Source organism: Myotis brandtii, unplaced genomic scaffold, assembly GCF_000412655.1.
Source record: "Myotis brandtii unplaced genomic scaffold, ASM41265v1 scaffold4, whole genome shotgun sequence".
NCBI classification, from domain to species: domain Eukaryota; kingdom Metazoa; phylum Chordata; class Mammalia; order Chiroptera; family Vespertilionidae; genus Myotis; species Myotis brandtii.
Genome location: NW_005365371.1, coordinates 1,540,852 through 1,564,192, shown reverse-complemented (window position 1 = coordinate 1,564,192; position 23,341 = coordinate 1,540,852). Strand labels below are relative to the sequence as shown.

General features: G+C 43.5%; 1 protein-coding gene across 16 annotated transcripts in view; it reads right to left on the bottom strand.

Annotated features, from left to right (window-relative positions):
- Positions 1 to 23,341, bottom strand: part of KALRN (kalirin, RhoGEF kinase) — a 586,523-nt gene that overhangs the window by 384,371 nt on the left and 178,811 nt on the right. For all 16 annotated transcript variants that reach the window (XM_005873113.2, XM_005873115.2, XM_005873109.2 and 13 more), the window contains one exon: positions 6,585 to 6,707. In XM_005873113.2, the coding sequence (XP_005873175.1) occupies positions 6,585 to 6,707 (123 nt within the window). The remainder of the gene's footprint in view (positions 1 to 6,584; positions 6,708 to 23,341) is intronic.

Below are 23,341 nucleotides of genomic sequence, written 5' to 3'. Positions count from 1 at the left end.
TGGGGGGTGTGCAGGAGGCAGCTGATCGATGTTTCTCTCTCATTGATGTTTCTAACTCTCTATCCCTCTCCCTTCCTCTCTGTAAAAAATCAATAGAATATATTTTTAAAAAAGAAAACATACACAAGAGAAAGATTGTCTCTTTTCTTTCCTTTTTTTAAAAAAATATATTTTTTTATTGAATTCAGAGATGAAGGAAGAGGGAGAGAGAGACAAATGATGACATGATGACAGAGAACCATTGATCGGCTGTCTCCTGCATGCCCCACACTGGGGATCGAACCCACAACCCCGTCCTTGCCTGCCCACACTGGGGATCGAACCCACAACCCCGGGCATGTGTCCTTGCCTGGAATCTAACCCGGGACCCTTCAGTCCGAAGGCCAACGCTCTATCCACTGAGCCAAACCAGCTAGGGCTGAAGAGACAGTTTCTGAGTTCAGTACTTGAGAACTGTCTGGTCCCAGGAGGTCTCTTTCCCCAGTTCTCCGTGGCAAACTAGCATGCCCACCATTTATCCTATATCTCCAACGACTCTACCAATCTTCTCCCAATTGCCTTCCACTGGGGCCTCCCTATGGGCATTTTTCAGATGCTGTTGTTTTGAACTAATCCACTTTGTGGTGCAAATGAAGTAGTAGCTTTGGGAAAAGATTTGGCACTCTCTGTACTACAGTTTATTTCTACCTCCAGGCAAAAATCTCTGAGCCATGGCTCTGGTGCTGGCATTAGGGAAATAGCATGCTTCCCTGAGCGATATCCCCACTTTAGGAGCTGAACTCTCAGAGGAGGGGAGAGAGTACCCTCAGGTCTTCTTGCCTTGCCTCTCCCAGCATGGCTCCATTACCAGCTGGGGCAAGGGCAATTGGGATCCTAGAATTCTCAGCAGTGTTGTACCCATGTTAGAGCCTCTGTTCCATGAGTGGGGACTATGCAGAAGTAGTTCCCAGCTCTTGGCCACACTCACCCAGAACTTAGCTGTAGCAACAGGGAGCTTGGAACAGGATAAGAAATGCCTCATCTGGAAAGACAATCCTTCAAGTGGGAGCTTAGGGAGAAAGAGAGCCCTGTGACCTTGGTTGCAACAGTCTAGAGTTTCCATGTTACTGAGCTGGGATGGGAGAGAGAGGGCATGGGTCTTGGTTCAAATACCACAGACTCATTGTTCTTATTGAGGCTTAGTAGATTTTCTTGAATAAGTATTCCTTCATTTGCTATAGGCACGTAGGACCATTTCCAGAGACTTTAAATTTTTTAAAATAATTTTCACTAGTTCTACTGGCAAGCAGATCTGTGGAGTTCCTCATGCTGTGTTGCTGGAAGTGGACTGTCTTTCAGAAGTTGTGATACTTTATTTTAGTATCTATTTTATCTGTATAGATATCCACAGAACAACAGTTCTCTAACCTTAATGTGCATATAATTCACCTGGGGAGCTTGTTAAAAATATAGGTTCCTAGGGCCCTATACCCCAGAAATTACAATTTCCTAGGATTTGGGTAGAAGCTAAAAGGAAATCTGCAGTTTTAGAAAACTCGCTACATGGTTCTGTGAAAAAAATTATATTAAAAAGACTAACACACGTCAGATAAGATTGATGCCCTCCTCTTTTTTTTCTGATGGATTCTATGTTTACAATGGAGCTTTGCAACTATGGCAGAGTCAAATGCTGTCTACTTGAACATCACAATAGCAGGTGTGTGTGTGTGTGTGTGTGTGTGTGTGTGTGTGTGTGTGTGTGTGTTTACACACCAAAATTTAGAAATAGTCTCATTATAGGAAGTGCTGCTTATTTGGGGGAGAGGAAGTGCTTCAGAATCATGGTTTAGGGCTGCCACGAATCAAAGATGACAGAGGACTCCAGAGCAAGGCTTCTCAGATTGGGGTCAGGAAACTTGCCTCAGAATCCTATTTCTCTTGCACCAAATCTGACTTTTCCTTGGTGCTGCTACCATTTGTAACCATCCTTCAAAACAGTGCACCACAGGCCTTGCTGCAATTGAGCTGATTTGCACACCATCAAGTGGCAATATGTGCCCCTGGTGAGAAAATTAATAGGATTAAAGCAGCTATCAAACATGCCGCAGCAGACAGGATTCCTACTGCCTAGCTGCACATGGTTATCACTAATGTGACTCCTCCTCATCGTACTAACAGAAAGTGAATATTATTTCATATTTTAAAATTCTAGACAGAAACCATTAGCAATTTATTTTTCCCAAAGAACTGGCTAATTAAAATTGTAAATAAGGCTGTGTTATGTTTGCATGTACTCCTGTGACTCTTTCATAAAGAACTAGAACTGGATGGCTAAATGATTGTTCTGTAGCGTATTACAACCCGACCCTATTCCATCTGCCCACAGTCCCATTAGAGGAGAAGGCCACACTCAGGAGAAGAAGAAGCTGTGGTAAGGGCTTCCACAACAGAAGGCATAATTAAACAAGAGGGAGGCTCCAGGGAACTCAAGAAACCTGGCTTTCTGAGGCACTATAAGAAGCCAGGGAATATTTTCCTATTTCCTACTGGGTTTAGTAGGTGGATTATTATTATCACTTATTTTTTAAAGATCAAAAGACTAGGATTCCCCTGTGGGAACTGCAAAAAAAAAATATGTTAGACAAAAAGCCAAAAATCAACCAATTTTAACCTTTTTCTTTTAGAGTTCCTCACATACCTTAGTCAGTAGGGTGTCCCTGCCACACTCTTGCCATATTAATAACTGATAGCCTTTATCGGTACCAATTCAGAATAAAATTTAGGAAATTTCTGATTTTTCCTCCATGATTTAATGATATGCAATTATGTCTCAGTAATGGTCACCTTAACTGGAGTTGCATCTTTAACCAATATATAATACTAGACATATGAAAACAAATCTTAGAAAACACAAATTATAAATTGATCATTTTAATTTACAAAACAATATACCCAGGGCTTCTTTGAATTATAAGTTCTTTGGTAGATTATATAGTTAATTCACAGATCATCAATTACTATCAATGAATGAACAATGAGCAAATTAGTACTTATTATTGATTGAAAAAGACACCTCCCCTCACTTAAATTGAGCCTCTTTTGTTATACTCTACTATAGTGGCCCTTACTCTTCCAACATAAAACTTATGATTTTAATTATGTTTTTATATTAGATTATATATTTCACATCTGTCTCCCCACTGAAACCTCCATGGAATAGACCATCTCTATTTGTTCACTACTATATGCCCCACATCCAGCACAATGTCTGATCCTTAATTATTTGTGGGACATGTGAATAAAGTCATTAGGTTCTTGGGATTTTAAATTGGGGAGGCTGATTGATAGGCTTTAGGATTCCCTTGAAGTCCCTGAAATTATCTAAAAAATATTGTTCATTTCTCCCGGGAGAAGACCCACCACCTTCATTAGATTTTGAAGGGGTCTGTGACCTCCCCAAAAGGTAAGAAATCACGGGCCTACTTCAGTTATAAAACAGGATTCAATACCAAAGAACTCACATGTGGCCTAAAACAAAGTATGCTACATGCACGTACCTTTACAGGGAAGGATGTGTGGCTGTGTGTATAGTGTGTGCATAACTTCTAAGAACAGAAACAGAAGTGCCTCTGTGAATTTACAGACCAATCCACATTCTCATGTCCCTGTGTGACTAACTGGTCATTCTTGTAGTCACTGGGCTCCAGCAGTAGCTGTTTGTATTCATCTGCTTCTTGGCAGCAACATCCATCACTCAGGCCAGAGAAAAGGAGTCTGTAATTCCCTCCTTTCACCTGTTTGGGATGCTGACATCCCTCTTTGTGGGAGTTCTTTTTAATAACAAACCTGTAACAACAGCACGGGCTGTGTTTATAAAGCACAGGTGCCCAGGCAATTTGACCAAACAACCCTGGGACTTCCCTTCCCTTGCCCTGCAGCCAGCGAGGAGACCCAGCCCAATCAGGCAATGGCCTCCGAGTGCTGCACTCTTCAGGGCCTGGGAGACTTTGAGACTGGCTGGAATAGGCTAATTGGCTGATGTATATTAAACCTCTTCTTCCTTCTCTCCCAACTCCAGAAGATGTTTCCCTTCAGTAAATTTTCTTCCTCATTTTTGTCCTGAATATGGAGACTTCAAAAGTAAATTCGTCCGAGGAAAGGTTTTTGATGTGCCACTAGCTCTCAGCTATCCACATTAACAGAGATGAGCAGTGGTACAGATCATTCAAAACCAAAGGTTCTTCTATTTAGCTTTGTAGTTCACTGTTGTGAGGGGCTCCATGGCAGACTTACCTCCCTAATTATGTCTGTCTTTGCTTCTTATTAAAATGAGTGTGTCTGCTTTAGGGCCAGGCAGATGGGTGACACAAAGATTCTGGCACAGAATCCGTAAAATTCACCAGGGGAAATCTACCAGGCACACAGATAATCAGACTTGACTAGATTTGAGTTCACGTCCTTAATCACCTGTGATCAATTGCTTTGCTCCTCTGTGACTCAAGTGAGCCAGAGATGAGACATAATTATAGGAGTCTAATTCGAAGGCAATGAGTCTTTACATTTACGCTGAAGACACAAGACTGTTGTGGCCAAACCTGATAAAAAAAAAATCAATGTTGATGTTTTTCCCTGCCTAGATTCACAGCCTCCTATTCTGCAGTCTGAGTTATCTTTCTAAACAAATCTCATGATGTTCATCTCTACCTTACATTCTGCAGTGGCTCCCTGTGCTGGGCATTAGGGATATTCCCAAATATCCGACTCTCTCCTCCCCAACACGTGACAGGACTATACACTTCCACCCACAAAGTGAGATGTGGCTGTGAGACTAGAGTTAGCTATGGAAATATGAGTGAAAGTGGAATGCCACTTCGAGGGGATGGTTGCAGAGCCAGGGCTTGGCTATTTTGTCTGGTGAGACCGACTGGCAGTGTCTAAGACGGTGGCTGCTCCATCCACCTAGGTCGCTGAGTGACTGTGATGAGCAGAGCTCTAGTTAGCCAGTGATGAGCATGTGGTAGGAGCAAGAAATCAGCCCCTGTTGTCTTAAACCGCTGAGATTTTAAGGTTTTTCACGTTAACTCAGCATATCATCACGGCACAAGCCAAGCTGCAGCATGACTGTCTGAGTTATCTCCCCAGCTAGACACTGAACAACCGGAGGCCAGAACTATTTCTTCTTCAGGACATTAAGTCCTGTGTGGAGCATGTTTAACGCAACCTGGTAGAAAATGAAATTCTCTGCCTTCCTGGCCTCCGTGATCCTCTATGTTTATGTTTCTCTAACGCTTGTTCCCCTGTCAGCATCCCCAGCTGAAATGATAAGGTGCCCTTGGTGTTCAGATATATGAATGGGGGACCTATTCTTATGGATCAGTAGTACAAATAGGAAGAGCTGGCAAGGGGGAGAGAGAGGCATACTTAGGTTGCAGGCATTTCAAATACAATATATGGGCTCAAGGGGCAGACAAGATTTTGAAATGAAGTTTCTTGGAGTGACCACATGGGAAAAATAATATCCCAAAGTATTTGTTTTATGAGGCATCACAGGTGTTATCTGAACTAGACTCCTACATCATCACCATCATCTTCATCATCATCATCATCGCTGATAACTTACTATGTACCAGTCATAGCTCCAACCACCTCACAATTAACTCACTGAATCCTTACAACTCTATAAGGTAGCTATTATTTCCATTTTACAGACGAAGAAATTGAAGCACAGAGAGATAAATTCCCTATGGCCACACAGCTAGGAAATATCCTTCTCTGAATTCAGGGTATGCTTGAACACCCCCCATGATGGGGAGCTCACTAACTCCCAATGCATCCCCACCACCACCCCCAAGTCCTGTCCTGCCTCCTCCTCCAACTGCCATGTCCCAGACAGACCCTTGTGCCTCCAAGACCAACCCCCTGTCCTGCCTCCTCCTCCAACTGCCATGTCCCAGACCCTTGTGCCTCCAAGACCAACACAAAGCAATTCTACCCTCTCTTTCCAAGGAGGTCCTTCACATACCTAAGGCAACAACTGCATGTCCCTTTAGGCTCCTCTTCTCCAGTCTAAACAGCCCCAATTCACTCAACCATTTCCAATGTGCCACGGCCGAGGCCCTTCACCATCCCAGCTCAGAGATTCACACATGCTAGTAGGTAGCGTCAGCAGAATGGAGCTGGTGACTCTCCCTTCTAGCCTTGCACTGAGCCAATGCCTTCTACAACCCCAGCACATTTCTTTCACCTTGTAAAGCAAGGTTGGAGGCAGAAATGAGGCCATAATCTGCTACAGAACAGCTGGCTGACCACATGTCCCCATCCTGGCAAACAGGATGCTATAGGATCCATACATTCAGAGTTCCTCAATCTTTTTTTTTTTTGTCTAAAGTTTTACATATGTCTCTTTTTCCCCCAATTGACCCCCTCCCCCATCCCTTCCGAGCCCGGGCAAGCCCTCACCGCCTCAGTGTCTGTGTCCATTGGTTATGCTAATATGCATGTATATAAGTCCTTTGGTCAGGTTGGAAGCCTGTTCCTGCCCCTTCTCATCCTCCTCCCAACCCCCTCCCTCACCACTCTCCTGCCCCCAGAGGTGCTCCACTCACCATGGAGTTCATGGCGAAGTGATTGTGCTGCGTCTGGAGGTCCAGAGCGTGCTGGTAGCTGACTCCGATCTCCGTATGGCTCTGGAGGAATAACTCCTTGTTGTGGCTTATCCAGTCGAACATCTAGAGGAGACAAGATCATACAGATTAATCAGAAGGGTCATGGGGCCAAGAGTGCAAAGCTTTCAGAACTACCAGAAGGAATAAAATCCTCCTGCTGGTTCTCAGTGAGGACGAGTCATCCCTTGCAGAACAGGGTGGTCCACAGCCTGGTTACCTAGGTTTCCTGGTTTCACTTTCAGCAGAAGGGCCCACCATTGGCCTCTGCATTTCTCTACAGAGCCTAACAGACAAAGAGTAAGTGAATCAGGAAGATGGGGGCGAAAGCTATTTACTATCCCTAGTTACTTCCCCTTTGAAGAAACTTGTAGAAAGCCGCAAAAAGGCCCCATGCATGCTATAAAGCAGCGGTTCTCAACCTGTGGGTCGCGACCCCTTTGGGGGCCCATTTTTTGATTGGATTGTTTATCTTCTTTTTGTTAAGTTGTATGAGTTCCCTATAAATTTTGGAGATTAGGCCCTTATCAGATATGACGTTGGCAAATATGTTTTCCCATGCAGTGGGTTTTCTTGTTGTTTTGTTGATGGTTTCTTTTGCTGTGCAGAAGCTTTTTATTTTGATGTAGTCCCATTTGTTCATTTTCTCTTTAGTTTCAACTGCCCTAGGAGCTGTATCAGTGAAGAAATTGCTTTGGCATATGTCTGAGATTTTGTTGCCTTTGGAAAAGGGGGCGAAAGCTATTTACTATCCCTAGTTACTTCCCCTTTGAAGAAACTTGTAGAAAGCCGCAAAAAGGCCCCATGCATGCTATAAAGCAGCGGTTCTCAACCTGTGGGTCGCAACCCCTTTGGGGGTTGAACGACCCTTTCACAGGGGTCGCCTAAGACCATCAGAAAACACATATATAATTACATATTGTTTTGGGGATTAATCACTATGCTTTAATTATGTTCAATTTGTAACAATGAAAATACATCCTGCATATCAGATATTTACATTACGATTCATAACAGTAGCAAAATTACAGTTATGAAGTAGCAACGAAAATAATTTTATGGTTGGGGGTCACCACAACATGAGGAACTGTATTAAAGGGTCACGGCATTAGGAAGGTTGAGAACCACTGCTTTAGGGACAGGTGATGAGGGGGCAAGCTGGGAGCTGGGAGACTTGACCTATTCCCTACTGCCCCACTAGAGGGGAGAAAACCTATGGAAAGCAACAGGGCATACTAACATGTCACGTAGGCAGTGACCAACCACACACTGTGTTGAATTGACTCTGAACTGAACTTTCATGTAGCTCCATGGACTCACAAGTACAGGGTTTCTACTATCGCCCATCAGGAACCAGAAGAAGATTTTAAGGGCACAGTGAGTACCATTTGGCACAGCGGACATCGAGCTATTTCCTTCCCCTAGCTCTGTACCCTGTTTTTCATTTAGGCTTCTCTCAGGCAGTCACATGCTTTAAAGGTCGCTGAACAGAACCCAGCTCCAGAGAAGGGCCTGATCATTCTAAAGGGGATCCCTCCTCAGACACCAGATCTAAGCCAATCAGTGTATATACCATTTCCTGGTCAATGGGATTGTCTCAGAAATAGGAATGTTATCCAATTCAGTACAATAAAGCCTGAGGGGAAGTTTGCTGGAAGTTTCTGGGAAAACAGAGCCCTAGTTCTTTAGCTATAACCTCACTTCCTCTGATACTGTCACTGTGACCCTGAGCCTCAAATTACTACTCTTGAGTGTGAAGCCAATGGGCAGAGAAAACGTGTAGCCAAAATAATGGCAGGAAACAGAGGCAGAGCCCTACCTTGTCCCTGGACTTCCTTAGTACCTGAGTCAAGAAATCCCCTCTAAGATTCAAGCCTATTTAAGTTGGATTTTCTGAAATTCTCTGCCCGGATCAGTCAAATGACACAGCTAGGAGAGGCGTGACACCTTTGCAGAAGAGCTCTGCTCTACTTGGAACGGGCGCTCTGTAGTTTGTGATAGGCAAGGCTGCAGCTCAGCTGCAGAAGCTGAGCACAGGTGCAGGCTGGAGAAGCTGCAAAGGCCATGCCAGCTTTCCTGGAAGCACAACCACAGTCTCGTTATTTCCTTTTTTAAATTTTATTTATTTGTATTTTATTTATTCTTATTTTTTAAGTAAATCTTTATTGTTGAAAGCATTACATATGTCCCTTTTTCCTCCCCATTGCCCTCTCCTACCCCCTCTGCCCCCAAGGCCTTCACCACCCTATTGTTTGTGTCTATGATACTTATTTTTATTGTTGACAATATTACAAATGTCCCCCATTTTCCCCTTTTGCCCCCTTCCACCCAACCCCTACCCTACCAAGGCCTTCACCACCCTATTGTTTGTGTCTATGATATTTATTTTTATTGTTGATGATATTACAGATGTCCCCCGTTTTCCCCTTTTGCCCCCTTCCACCCAACCCCTTCCCTGTCCCAGACCTTCCCCCACACTACTGGCTGCATCCAGGGGTTATGCATATATGCATTTATGTTCTTTGGTTAATCTCTTCCCATCCCCTCCAACATCCTCCCCTGTGAGATCTGTCAGTTTGTTCCATGCATCCATACTTCTGGACCTATTTTGTCCATCTATTTATTTTAGCTGCAGAAGCTGAGCACAGGTGCAGGCTGGAGAAGCCGCAAAGGTCATGCCAGCTTTCTTGGAAGCACAACCATAGCCTCATTATTTCCTTTCATTTTTTAGGCCATGCCAGCTTTCCTGGAAGCACAACCACAGTCTCGTTATTTCCTTTTTTAAATTTTATTTATTTGTATTTTATTTATTCTTATTTTTTAAGTAAATCTTTATTGTTGAAAGCATTACATATGTCCCTTTTTCCTCCCCATTGCCCTCTCCTACCCCCTCTGCCCCCAAGGCCTTCACCACCCTATTGTTTGTGTCTATGATACTTATTTTTATTGTTGACAATATTACAAATGTCCCCCATTTTCCCCTTTTGCCCCCTTCCACCCAACCCCTACCCTATCCCAGACCTTCCCCCACACTACTGGCTGCATCCAGGGGTTATGCATATATGCATTTATGTTCTTTGGTTAATCTCTTCCCATCCCCTCCAACATCCTCCCCTGTGAGATCTGTCAGTTTGTTCCATGCATCCATACTTCTGGACCTATTTTGTCCATCTATTTATTTTGTTCCTTAGATTCCATATATGAGTGAGATCATGTGATACTTATCTTTCTCTGACTGGCTTATTTCACTTAGCATAATAATCTCCAGGTCCATCCATGCTGTTGCAAACGGTAAGAGTTTCTTCTTTTTACGGCTGCATAGTATTCCATTGTGTAAATGTACCACAGCTTTTTTATCCATTTATCTACTGATGAGCACTTAGGCTATTTCCAGATCCAGATCTTAGTTGTTGTAAATTGTGCTGCTACAAATATGGAGGGGTGCATATATTCTTTCTTATTGGTGTTTCAGGAGTCTTAGGATATATTCCCAGAAGTCGGATCGCTGGGTCAAATGACAGTTTCACTTTTAATTGTTTGAGAAAACTCCATACTGTTTTCCACAGTGGCTGCTCCAATTTGCATTACCTCTTACAGCAGTGCAAGAGGGTTCCCTTTTCTCCACATCCTCCTTTTAAATGGAAAGTGAATTTACTTTTTCAGTTACATTCAACCAACACTTAAGGGACACTAGCTGTGTGCTAGGTACTGTCCATGTCAACAAAAGACAAAATGACTACAATGTGGTTCTTAAATTTAAGTGGCTTAAAGCAGACATGGGCTCAGAAACATTGTTAGTACAACTTGGCATATGACTTGATTAAAATCACAACTCGGAAAATAAATCTATCAAGATAAAGGTCAATACAGTCTATCAAAGGCAGCACCCACCCTTGATGATGAACAGAGAAGGCTTCCCAGAGCAGGTGACACCTGAGTGAGCCTTCACTCAGGTAGGAATTAGCCAAGTGAAGATGAGTAGGACGGAAGCTCCAGGCAAAGGAGAGATCAAAGGGACAGAACTGGGGGGCAGCCCAGTGTGCCCAGGGCTCTGAAACGCCGCATCTGTGCTTCTGGAACCTAATATGAGGAGATGATATGGCTGGGAAGGTGGATGGGATGGCTGACCATGAAAAGCCCTGGTCACAGGCTTCAAAAAAACCTGGACCATATTCTGTGGGCAGCAAGATTGTCAGTGGAGGGTTTTAAGTTGAACAGTAAGGTGTAATGTGAGTGTGGGATGTGGAATGGAGAGGGGAGATGGGGCAGAGTATGGTTGGGAGGCTGTTCCAGCAATCCTGGTGAGAGAGGGTGAGAACCTGGAGACCTGGATTAGGGTAGTGGCAGTGGAGTCAGAGAAGTGGGCCGACTTGAGGACTCACTATTGTTTGGGGAGGGAGGGCAAGGAAGAGCTTAGGAGAACAGCCAGGTGTCTGGCCTGGTGCCCTGGGTCCTTAAAGAAAAGTTGCCACCACAGGTGCTACCTAAAGTGGAGGGTAAGAGGCTGGGGGTGAGGTGGGGTGGAGAGGCAGTGGGTTCAGTGTTAGATGTGCTGGGTTTGAGAGGCTTTTGAGAGTTTCACCTAGAGGTGCCCCATGAGCAATTAGATTTACGTGTCTGGAGGTCAGGAGAGAGACATTGAGGATGTGACAACTCACACTTAGGTATAAAAACATCAGCTTTGAAGGCAAAGGTGCATGATTTGGGATGATTCTCCCTTTCAAATTCCTCGGATCACTTCTGGCTGTCCTATATAATAAAAAGGTAATATGCAAATCAACCTAACGGAGGAACGACTGATCGCTATGACACGCACCAACCACCAGGGGGCAGACGCTCAATGCAGGAGCTGCCCCCTGGTGGCCAGTGCACTCCCACAGGTGGCCAGTGCAGCTCAGCCACAAGCTGGGCTGACGGCTGGAGAACGCAGAGGCCTGCCTCCGCAGCAGCGCTAAGGACCCCTTGGGGGAGGTCCGACTGCTGGCTCATGGGGAGCGGGTCTAAGCCAGCAGTCAGACATCCCCTGAGGGTCCTGGAATGCGAGAGGGCACAAGCTAGGCTGAGGGAACCCCTCCCTCTCCCAACCCCCACCCAGTGCACGAATGTCGTGCACCGGCCCTCTAATTTTAAAATAATTTCTCATCTCTTTTCCTTACTGACAAAAGAATCAATAGAGTAAATGAAAATCTGCCGTGCCTGAAGTCCTTGGAATTTGTGATGAAAAGACCTCACTCCACATACATTCTTGGCTATCCCAGTGGCCGAACAGTGACCTTCCCTGAATTTTCTCTTAAATGCTATTTATATATGCAAATAAGCAGAGGAGTAATGTGCTAGCTCCAGAATGATTAGCTGGCCCAGAGCCAGGTCTCTGCTGGACTGCAAACCAATGAGAGCTGGACACAGGCCAGTTAGAGTAGAAAGCAGTAAGAAATGTGAATTGAAAGACATGCCAGAGCGGAGAGTACCAGAGGGACTGTGCACCTCTTTGAATGGGCTTCTCACAGAATGGGTCTGAGCCCATGCCATTCCACCCCATTCTGCATTCCGCGTTTGAACACACAAGCTGCTCTCCAGGGGCCGGGCATTCTGGGAAAGTTGAGCTGTGTTGAAGGCAGCGTTCCAAAGAGGTGACACACGTCTAAGGCAGAGAGAAAAAGACCTGCTCTGGGGACTAGATGGTACCATGTGATATCAGGAATTAGGGTCTCTCTACCATGGCTGTTTGCTAAGGGACTAACTATCTCAAGTCTGCTCTGGGCCTGAATCTGTTGTGTAATAGTATACAATCCTCACCCTTGCAAGCTTGGCTGTCTGCAAGGCTCATTTTTATTCCTGTTACATTCAGTGGAACTGACTGCAGAGAGAGGATATGTATGCATGCGTGTGTGTGTGTGTGTGTGTGTGTGTATGCGCGCGCGCACGCGCGAGTGCACTCATGTGCATGTAAGCAGTCAAGTTGGATGAAGATGGCTGGTTTCAAGCCTGGCTCTCTCACTAATTACCCATAAGACTATGGGCAAGTCTCTTCATTTCTGGACTTCTCATTTGCAAGGAGTAAGTGGTTCTCAGAATGGAGGTAAGCATCCTGGTTGATAATCAGCTCAATTTAGAACTATAGAATGTATTTTTTCCATTCACAATAAAAACAGTTTTATTGAGTCTCCTGGATCAGAACCCATATTCATCACTACACCTTACATTTTTTAAGTTGTGAATAAAAGCATGTCAATGGGAAAACTGACATTTGCCGATAGCCAGAGGAAGGCAGCTTCTTCATCAAAGCCTTGACACTTGTTTGGTGTGTTAAGAGTTCAGAATGTCCATTTGCATACTTCATCTCACTGCATCCATCAGGCCCACTTTGCATATGGGAAAGAAGGGCAGGGGAGTGAAGCCCAGGACCTAGAATTCACTCATTCCACCCAATGCACATTCACAGAGTGCCTGCTGAACCAGGCTCTCGGGACACTGCCTACCCCCTCCACTCTGCTGGGCTCCACGGGGCAGTTACCCTTCACCAGGCAGCCCTCTGGACACTGCGGGGCTCCACTGAAGTAAGGTGCTGTCCCTCACATGGAGTCAATAACTCCAACACCCAGCCTCCTCCTCTCTCCTCACCCCTGCCCCAGCAGTGCCTGGGAACAGCTAGTTCAAACAGTCCCACTTCTCTCAATAAACACTTGTGAATGAATGAATGAGGAGCGAGCTGGCCACAGGCTCTTAGGTTGCTCTCTCTAGACAAACTGACCCTTTCTAAGCCCCCTTCCAGCTAGAACATTTTATGATTTATTCTATTTGAATTGGGCCCCCTGGAAGACACTTGAACTAGACTGACCCAAAGATTTAAAGAAAAACTAAAGAAAATATCTCTACAGTGGTTTCAAACACTTTGATCTTTCTTTTTCTTTTTTTTTCTTTTTGAGAAGCTACAAATGATAGGTTCAATAAAATGTAATATAACAACAAAATTCCTCTAAGAGGAAAGTTCATGTCTAAATAATGAAATTTTATCTCTTAGTTTGGAAGCCAACATAGTTTTGTCTAATTAAGAAGACAGATATTACATATAAGCTACTTGGGTTTTTAAAATTTTTTATTTTTAATGTTTTGCTTTTAACTAAGCTAAATAATTTTTTGTGCTGGCTAAAATTCATTGAAAATATAAAAATCTGATTCTTACTATATAACAAATGATAAAAATAATCTATTTAAATGTAAATTAGGAAAATAACAAGGAACCTTTTCCCCCTTTTCTTTGAAAGATGGGGATAGCTAAAAGGTCATTATTGTTCTGTTCTGTTTTTAGTGAAGCATAAACTATTTCATAGAACAAAGATATTAAATCAGAATCTTGGGCTTGTTGTCCTCATTTGCCAAATTTAGCAATAGCGTCTGATTTAGACTTTCAACTTTCAAACCACCTTACCACCTACTGTTAGTATTTTTTTACTGTCTGTAATTACAGATTATATTTGTTTTTAAGTTGCTCATATTCAGGTTTGATGAGCTAAGAGGGCAGAAGACAACCAACGGATTTTCTTTGCCGATATATGGACATTCCCATATCACCGGTGTCCCCTGTCCCCTGCATCTGCACTGCAGTGACTCATCCATACAAGCCTGTACCCTGAAGGGCAGGTACTAGGAACCTCCTTGCAGGCAAACCTTGCTATGCCTGGAACCTTGATGCGCAGTCAACTCCACCATAAAATTCTGTGTTTTAGAGGGCAATGAACAGAGGCTTCAAACAGGAGACCTGGGTTCTAGTGCAGATCCTGCTGTATAAACTCTGACACGTGAGGTTACTAGTCTGAACCTCAGTTCCCTCATCTGTAAAATGGGGATGGCAATTTACACTATTTCGACCTTGGCAGAGTAGTGGTGAGATTCAAACAAGACAATGGCTTCATGCTTTGTTCAGTGCTACATACCTGGTAGATTTTAAAATCCACAGAGAGTATATTGTATTGCACACACTTCTCCAATGTTTTCATTTACAGCACAAAACAGATGAAAGGTGTGGATTTGGAGCTGCGGTAGGTTCACCGCACTGAGAAATCACCATGTGCTAATGGGAATCACACCTGCAGCTCAAAGGGACACATCCACAGCCCAACCCTCTCGGAGATGCATCCCCAGAACCACCACAGGGTGCTGCACAGGCCAGGGCACCCTGCGTCCTCCCACTGCCTCCACCTTGATACACACTCAGGGGCCGTGTGGGTGCCCTTGCCCACACAGAACTCAGAGACCCGTACACTCTCTCAGGGCTTTGCCTGAGGGCACGGTGCCCTCCTGCCCTCCCTGTGTGGCCCGCCCAGGGATCTCACTCCCTTCTGCCTTGCTGCTTCCAAACTCTCCCCTTCCCCATCCTCTCTGACACAACCCAACCCTTTCACTGTTATGCATTCAATCCCTTTGGCTCTCAACAGTTTTTCACTCAGGAGAGATTCCTATTTAAAAGCATTACACCTGCAACTCCTCCTGGAATTAGTTTATCCTAATACAGAAATAGCTCAGTAAGAAATAGCTCAGTGGGAAAGCAACGCCCTTTGTGAGCAACAACCCAGGGATGAGATCCTGAAATGGGTGGCGGAGGAGTCTCAGACAGAAGGAGAGAGGCCCTAAAAAGAGAAGTGGGTGGGAATCAAAAGCAAATTTCCCCACTTTACAATTCTGCTTCCACATGAACTCTGACTGAATGTGTGTGTTTGTGTGTGTGTGTGTGTGTGTGTGTGTTCTGCCCGGCACCCTTAAGCCCCTTCAACCCTGGTTTTCAATTATCCCCTCTCCTGAGATTGGCTTTCCTGGTTTTCCAAAGTGAGGTAAAGAGAGTGGAAAAATAAAGGACCCCCAAATGTGAACCTAGTTTCTAGAATTCTTGCCTAAGGGGAATTTGACACTTGCCTCTTCTGTATTTTGCAAGGCTTGCAGGCCAAGGGAACTGAGAGACCATCTTTCCACTGGGATCTATAGATAGGAAAGGTGGTTGGGATTTGTGCCCGACAGACTGTAGTTGCCAATAAGTATCTACTGAGGTAAATTCTCTGGGCTCTGTTTCCCTTTAGGATTTTGGCATGCCAGCTGGCATACTTTAATATATTGTATAAAAGAGAAGCCATTCTTATCTTTCACCATAAACTGGCTGCTTTAGGAGGATGGCTCAGCCCAGTTACCTGGGAGACCTCATCACTGTAGCCCAGAATCAGCCAGGTCACCAAACAGTTTCACAGGCCAGGCTGTGTCTCTGATCTGTAGATATGCGGTGGATCCCCAACCATGTTTCTTACACCATCCATACCCAAATTCCCTAATCTGAGATCTAACCTCCTAGCATTTTGCTCACATCTAGAACTGGCCCAGTCTTTCTACAAAACAGGTAAACATCCCACTGTCAGCAAGGGATTAACAAGACCCTTTCCGCATCTGCATGATAATCTGATTTCCAGTGAACATCTTAGTTCTGTTTTCCTGGGAACAGATGAAGATAGTATGTGCCAACACATTACTAAACAACCCCCCCCCCCCGCCCCCGCAATTGGTAATCTGTATCTGATTGGAAGGACTAACAGCGAACTATAAATACCTATAGAGACCCAATATCTTGGGCTTCCCTGAGTGGGTTGACTCTTGTAGCTGGCATGTCCATTGCAGGGAACTGGAAGCTGTGCCAATGCAGTTGTTACAAAAGGTATTGGCTCCTGTGGGACATGGAGTTTTTAAACCATGGCAGCTTCTGCCTCCATGGATCTTGTCTGCTTGAACCTGAGATGGACTGCACAAGGTCTGCCCTGTCCTGCTATAAGCCATGGTTTCATCTCATGTCATCCTGAGTAGGTCTGTGCCAAAGGTGGCCCATGGTAGTCTGGTAAGTCAGAACACTTAGTGGAGTCTAAGAAGACTCCAAACCATATATACAACAGTATTGTACCTTTCCCTGTCTTCCCTTTCTCCAGTCTCCTTTCTCATTTTCAGTTTCTCTCAATAACAGCAGTCATGATAATGGTAACAACAATAATGTTGACAGCAACTAATGTTTGTTGAATGCTCACTATGTGCCAGGCATTGTTCTGGCACTTTACATATAGTTTCCCATTTTACAGATTGGGAAACTAAGGCACAGAGAGGTTAATTAACTTGCCCAATGCTACACAGCTAATAAGTGGCAGAGCTGAGATTCAAACCCAGGAGGCCTTGTTCCAATGTTAATGCTCTTAACTCTGTTTCTCCACCCAATGTGCTCAGAGCTTCATTCCATCTATCCTTCCCGTCATCAGCAAACTTTCAGAAGTGTGCTCTGCCCCTGCTGCTGTTTCCTCTCCAACCACTTTCTCCTTAACCTGTAATATGTCCTTCGTTTACTACTTTCTTAAGTCTGCAACCACAATGAAAACTGATCATCTTCTCCCTTCTGAGTTCTTCATTCAGCCACTTCTCCTTCGCTTTGACCTGATGCAGCCCTTCCTGAAATTCTACCCTCTCTTTGGCCCTCTCACAAGGTCATTTTCAGGGGCAGGCCATCTGGCTGCAGACATGATGAGCTCTTCCCTCCTGCTTTCATAATCTACCAACACTAAATTCTCTCAGGAGAACCAGCGCTTTTACACACTTCATTCTCTTCCTCAACAAACCATGTCTAGTCTCAGCATGACAAAAACAACAGAAACACCAATCCTTCACTCCTACTGATTTAACCAAACTTCCTTCCATTTCTCTTCCCAGCTTCTTTCCCTGTCCCCACACCCTTATGGTGACAGTCTCAAGACTTGGCCATCAGTCCTCTGCCCTTTATTCATCAAGTTCTATCCATTTGAAAATCCACTGGGTTCACAACTTCAACAACATAAATAGTATTTCCTATTTCATGTGTTCTGGCCCCGTGCCAAGTACCTCCGTAGACTATCTTGTGTAGTCCTTATAATGCTACAAAGAAGGTATTGCTAATTCCATTTTAAACATGCTAAAAACTCAGTACAAAAAGGGAAGTAAATTGCCAAAGATCACACAGCTTGTAAGTGATGGAGATAAATTTAGAATCTAGTGTCCATCTGATCCTCAATCCCATACCATTTCCTCTGTTCCAGGTGCCCTCTAACCTTAACTTCCAGATAACTCACAAGAATGAATACGTGCCAGGCTCTGCACAGTGAGTTTCACACACATTATCTCAATCCTCAAAACAGCCCTATTAGGTAGTACTAGGTGTACCGGTTAATAATGTGGATTTTTTTCAATAGATGGAGTTACACTTATGTTGATATATATGCAATTTGATATGTATGCTATTTTGTTGTATTGACAACAAGCTTCAAAACTTCATATGTTAAATTGGCTGAAGGTGTTAACATCATAGATATTTTTACACTTAAAAATGTTGAATTTCATGCCAAAAAAAGAGCATTTGCAAGAAGTTATAATTCATTACTTTATTTTGAAGAAAAGTGATGCTGAATACTTCGGGAAGCTTATGGTGAACATGCTCCATCTCAAGATATTTGTGAACGCTGGTTTAAACTCTTTAAAAGTGATGATTTCGATGTGAAAGACAAAGAACGTCCAGCTCAACCGAAAAAGTTTGAAGACCAACAATTACAAGCATTACTGGATAAAGATGAGTTATCAAACTCAAAAACAACTTGCAGAAAGATTAAACATTGCTTGGCAAACAATTTCCGATCATTTACAAGCAATGGGAAAGATTTTAAAAGAAGGAAAATGGGCCACATCAACAGAACGAAAGACAAATGGAAAACCGAAAAGTCATCAATAAAATGTTGCTTCAATGGCACGAAAGAAAGTCTTTTTTGCATCAAATTGTGACTGGCGATGAAAAGTGGATTTATTTTGAGAATCGTTTGGTGGGATCAGGAAGGTGTGGTGTATTATGAGCTTCTAAAACCAGGTGAAACCACTAATACTGATCACTACCGACAACAAATAATCAATTTGAACCATGCTTTGATCGTAAAACGACCAGAATGTTCCAGAAGACACGGCAATGTAATTTTGCTTCATGATGACACACCATCACACACTTCAAAACCAGTTAAAGACACGTTAAAAGATCTTGCCTGGGAAGTATTAACCCACCAGCCTTATTCACCAGGCCTTGCTCCTTCAGATTACCACACGAACTTTCGGAGCAGCACTTCAAAACGTACGAAGAAGTGGAAAATTGGGTCTCTGAATGGTTTGCCTCAAAACAAGAAAAGTTCTATTGGGACGGTATCCACAAATTACCTGAAAGATGGGGGAAATGTGTAGCTAGCAATGGACATTACTTTGAATAAAGCACTTTTGATGTTTCTCTTGAAATTATCGTGTTTCCTTTGATTACAAAATCCACTATTATTAACCAGCACACCTGGTAGATACAATCACCACCATCTTTTTCTAGTTAAAGAAATAGATTCAAAGAGATTAAATAACTTGGCCAAGTTTACATAATGAAAACTCAAACGGCATTTTGAAAAGTCATATCTAGGCCTATATAACTCCAAAGTCCACTATCAAATTATCTCCCAAATACAAACCTAAATTTCAGACATTCCTAGTCACACGGTGCTTATGGACTCAACCTTCCACAGCATCTCCAACTATTACGTCATTTCCATGAAAATACTACCTTCTCCTGACTTCACACATCTTCACCCCATTTGTTCTTTTTTCCCCTCAAATAACTCTGAAATACACCTGCTGCCACTCAGCCCTAAGCCTCCTGCCTAGATTACTGCATTGCTGAATACTCAGTATATGTCAGTCATTGTTCTGATCTCCCTAAATCTACTTCTCCCTTATACCAAGCCATCTGCCCCCCCTCAAGTCCTCTGCTCTAGTATACTACTTTCACCATGTCATTCCGTTGGTCAAAAATTAAATAAATAAAAATAAATAAATATAAACCACACGTTATTATTGCCACTGTCATTTACAATGCAAAACTCAGTCTCCTTATTCTGGTATTCAAGGTACCCTCTTCCTCCCCGCCTGGTTCAAATCTGCCTTTCCCTATTATTTCACACCACTGTCCTGCACCAAGCATCCTTTCCAGCCATGTTCTATTCACTGCCATGAAAACACATCATATCATAGTCATTGCCATCCCCATATTTATGCTCACATCTTTCCTCCCTACCCTTGAGATTCTGATTCAGTGGGTGTACTTCAGGTAATTCTGATGCACCTGCATTTTTATTTAAACAGTGCACGTGGAGATTTAAGATCTGTCCAACATCAGGTAGCTGGTATCAGATTTAACCCACCTGTAAACTAGTTGAAAACATTGGTAAACAACCAACATAGACCCATGGCCCTTGAAGGAAGGTAAGCACACATTAAGCCCTATATTCACTTCACCCTGGCTTTCTCCTTGAGGGTATTTTCCAAACTGTGGAGCAAGAGAATAAGAGCTGAGAAGAAAGCAGCAGTCTTGATAAGTCTAAAAAAAACCCAGAGATTAGAGCTCAGAGCTGGTAAAGTGATTGGAATTTCAGTGATAGAATAGGAGGGAGCTAAGAAAAGGAGCTTTAAAAAATCGTCATTAAAATTTCCTTCAAGTCCTTGGCAAAATCCTAAGCTGTGCATATGCAAGGCAGCATTCCAGAATATCTAGCTGTGGGAGGTGGAGGATATTGAGAGCTAAACAGAAATTATAGTGCTGGAGAAATGTTAGGAGTTCTTAGTGTGAAGAGACTTTGGTGAACACTCTGGGCATCGAGTTGGAACCCCAGAAAGACCAGGCTGCAGGCGTAAAAACCACATCCTAAGAATAAGGACTCTTCCCTGTGATGAATGAAAAGATGGAAGTAGATCTGCCACAGCAAACACTAAACCAAGGCTCAACATGATCAAGATCTGCCCATAATTTAACTGCATCACAGAACAATATTTAACAATATTTTGAGAAAGATAACCTAATCAAGAGCCTGTAAAAAATCACTGATAATATTCAGTGTACAATATAAATTACTAGGTATATGAAGAAATAGAAAAAAGTGACTGCTGATCATAAAATAAAATAGTCAATAGACACAGACCCAGAGATTATTAGGCTATGAATTAGCAGATAAGACTTTCAAAATAACCAGGATTAACATCTTTAAAAAAAAATAGGCAGGAAAGAGACAAAATGGATTAAAAGATGGAACACAGCAACAAAGTCTAGTTTTCTGTTTCTTGTAGACAAAAGCATCTTCGTCATAGTGTTGTGTTCATGATGCTTAGCATAATATCTTGTCCACTTATTGAGTACCCACTGTATTCCAGACATTGTATTAGAAACTGATGATAAAAGATCAAAGTCTAGTGAAAGAGACAAATGTATTCAATATTCTGTCAATTTCAAGTGTGAAAACTATTATGAAAAGTGTATACTATGAGCTGATAGCAGAGGAGAACTTGGTACAATTTGGTAGAGGTAGTGGGAGGGAAAAGCATGGATGGTTTCCAGAAGGTATAACAACGGAACAACACTTGAGAGACAACATGATTTGGGTGAAGAAGGGGTCGATGAGAGGGCATCATAATGAGAGAAAATAGCGGAGCAAAGGCCAGGAGGCTTCTAACAACATGGAATAAAGAGGAGGTACAAAGAGCTCTAGGGCTTGATGTGAACAATGAGAAGGGATGAAAGAGAGAGGGAGGGGCCAGGTCACAAAGGGGCAAAGGTCTAAAACAGTGGTTCTCAACCTGTGGCTCACGACCCCTTTGGCGGTCGAACGACCCTTTCACAGGGGTCGCCTAAGACCATCCTGTATATCAGATATTTACATTAGAACTCATAACAGTAGCTACATTACAGTTATGAAGTAGCAACGAAAATAATTTTATGGTTGGGTCACAACATGAGGAACTGTATTTAAAGGGCCAGAAGGTTGAGAACCACTGGTCTAAAGGCAGAGGAACTGCACCTTTACCATTCAGCCGCAGTGGGAGGCGCTGAAGGGCCGTGACCTGGTCAATTCACTTTTAACTCTGAACTGGATGTCTACACTGAGGTCCCCAGATAGAATGACATTGATTTCATTGTGAAGGGGAGTCCAAGCCAGCCCTGATCTCACAAACAAAATAAACTACCACATTAGAGACTTCTCACCAACTAGGGGCTCTCCACCTCCCTCTGCTCCTCCCGTCCCCCTCCACTCTTTTTTTCTCACAAACCCTTCAATGTCTGGGTCAAAGAAGATAAATATAAAGGAGGAGATAAGATGAAAGGTGCCCAGCACAGTGTATGACACATAATAGATGCTGAATGATGTTAATGCCTTTCCATGCCAGGATAAGCTGGCAGTCACCAAAAGGAGCTGCTTTCTGATTAGAGAAGCCCAGGCTGCAAGACTTCATGCTGAAATCACACACTGGCCTTGAAAATGAGCGGCAGCTCAGCTTTGCCTGGAGAAGGACGGCTTATGTTAGGCCTAAAAGGCCTCCCTCCTTGCTCTTGCCCTTCTCATTCTAAGTGATGTAATGAAAAGTCTCACATTTTTAATGTAAATATTTTCAGACTTTAAATAAGGGTGGGTCTTTGGGGTTTGGGGAGGCTTTGATTTTTTGCTGTTTTTTGTTTTGTTTTGTTTTTTTGCATTTCCAGCCTGTTTGCTGGATGGACTGAATCCCCTGCAGCACTGGCAATACACACAGTATCCCTCTGTGGGAAAGAAATGGTCATCCAGGAACCAGCAAGTCAAGCAGACAAGAAACAGGACCAAGCAAGCCAGGAGTCAACCCAGGCAGCCCCAGGATATTGACTCCAAGGGGCCGAATTCCTTCCCTCTGAACCACAGATGCTGATAAAATATTTTCAGGAACAGAGTGAGGGAATGTGCTTCACTCACTTCCCAAAATCTAGAATTGAAGAGGTCAAACCCTACTTCATTCAAGCTAAGAAAATAGTGCCCAGCTGTAGCCCATAGCTAAATTTAGGCATAAACTGAGATCTGGCCCTTGGCAAGTTAATTTAGATGAGCTAATGCTTGTTCCTGGCAAACAGGATACACTCAGTAAATGGTAACTATTATTATTGCTGCAAAAATGGAGTGTCTGCTGGATATTCACATCCAGTCCTCCCACGCATCCTAAAATAGGCTGTGCCTATCACTTGCACATCTGGGAAACATTTTCACACGGGCTAAGTAGGAGGTGGCCCTCCTCCGGGTGTCCCTCTCTGAGGGAAGGGGGCCTGAACTGGGCTGGAAGGGGGTCTGTGCTAGGTGGACTTGACCTTGAGGTGAGGAAGAGAGTTCACACTCTTCCTTCCATCGTCTCTCCTCTTCCAGCAGTAGTTTCAGCAATGGCTCCCAGCAGGTGAGGGGCCATGCGGGAGCCAGGCTCAGGTACATCCTGGAGGCGGTGCTTGGTCATGCATCCAGCTTCCAGACCCCAGCTGGCAGAGCATTCCCTGTAGGAGCTCAAGAAGGATTTTTGGAATAAAGAGCTCAATCGCTCCTCAAAACCCTCCATTAACAATCTTATTCAGAGGACTAAAGTGAATTCCTGTGTTTAGACAGGGCCCTTGTCCCTAAAAGTAGGATATGCAATAACCAGGTAACACATGGTAACGTTTTAGTAACCCTCTCTCACTTTTCTGTGTCTTAAAAGAAATTAAAATTGAGTTTGATTTAGTGATCCATCCTTTTTCCAAAATATTTTGGGAGTCCCTTCTACCCCCATCATACAGTCACCATTAATGCTTGGCTCTC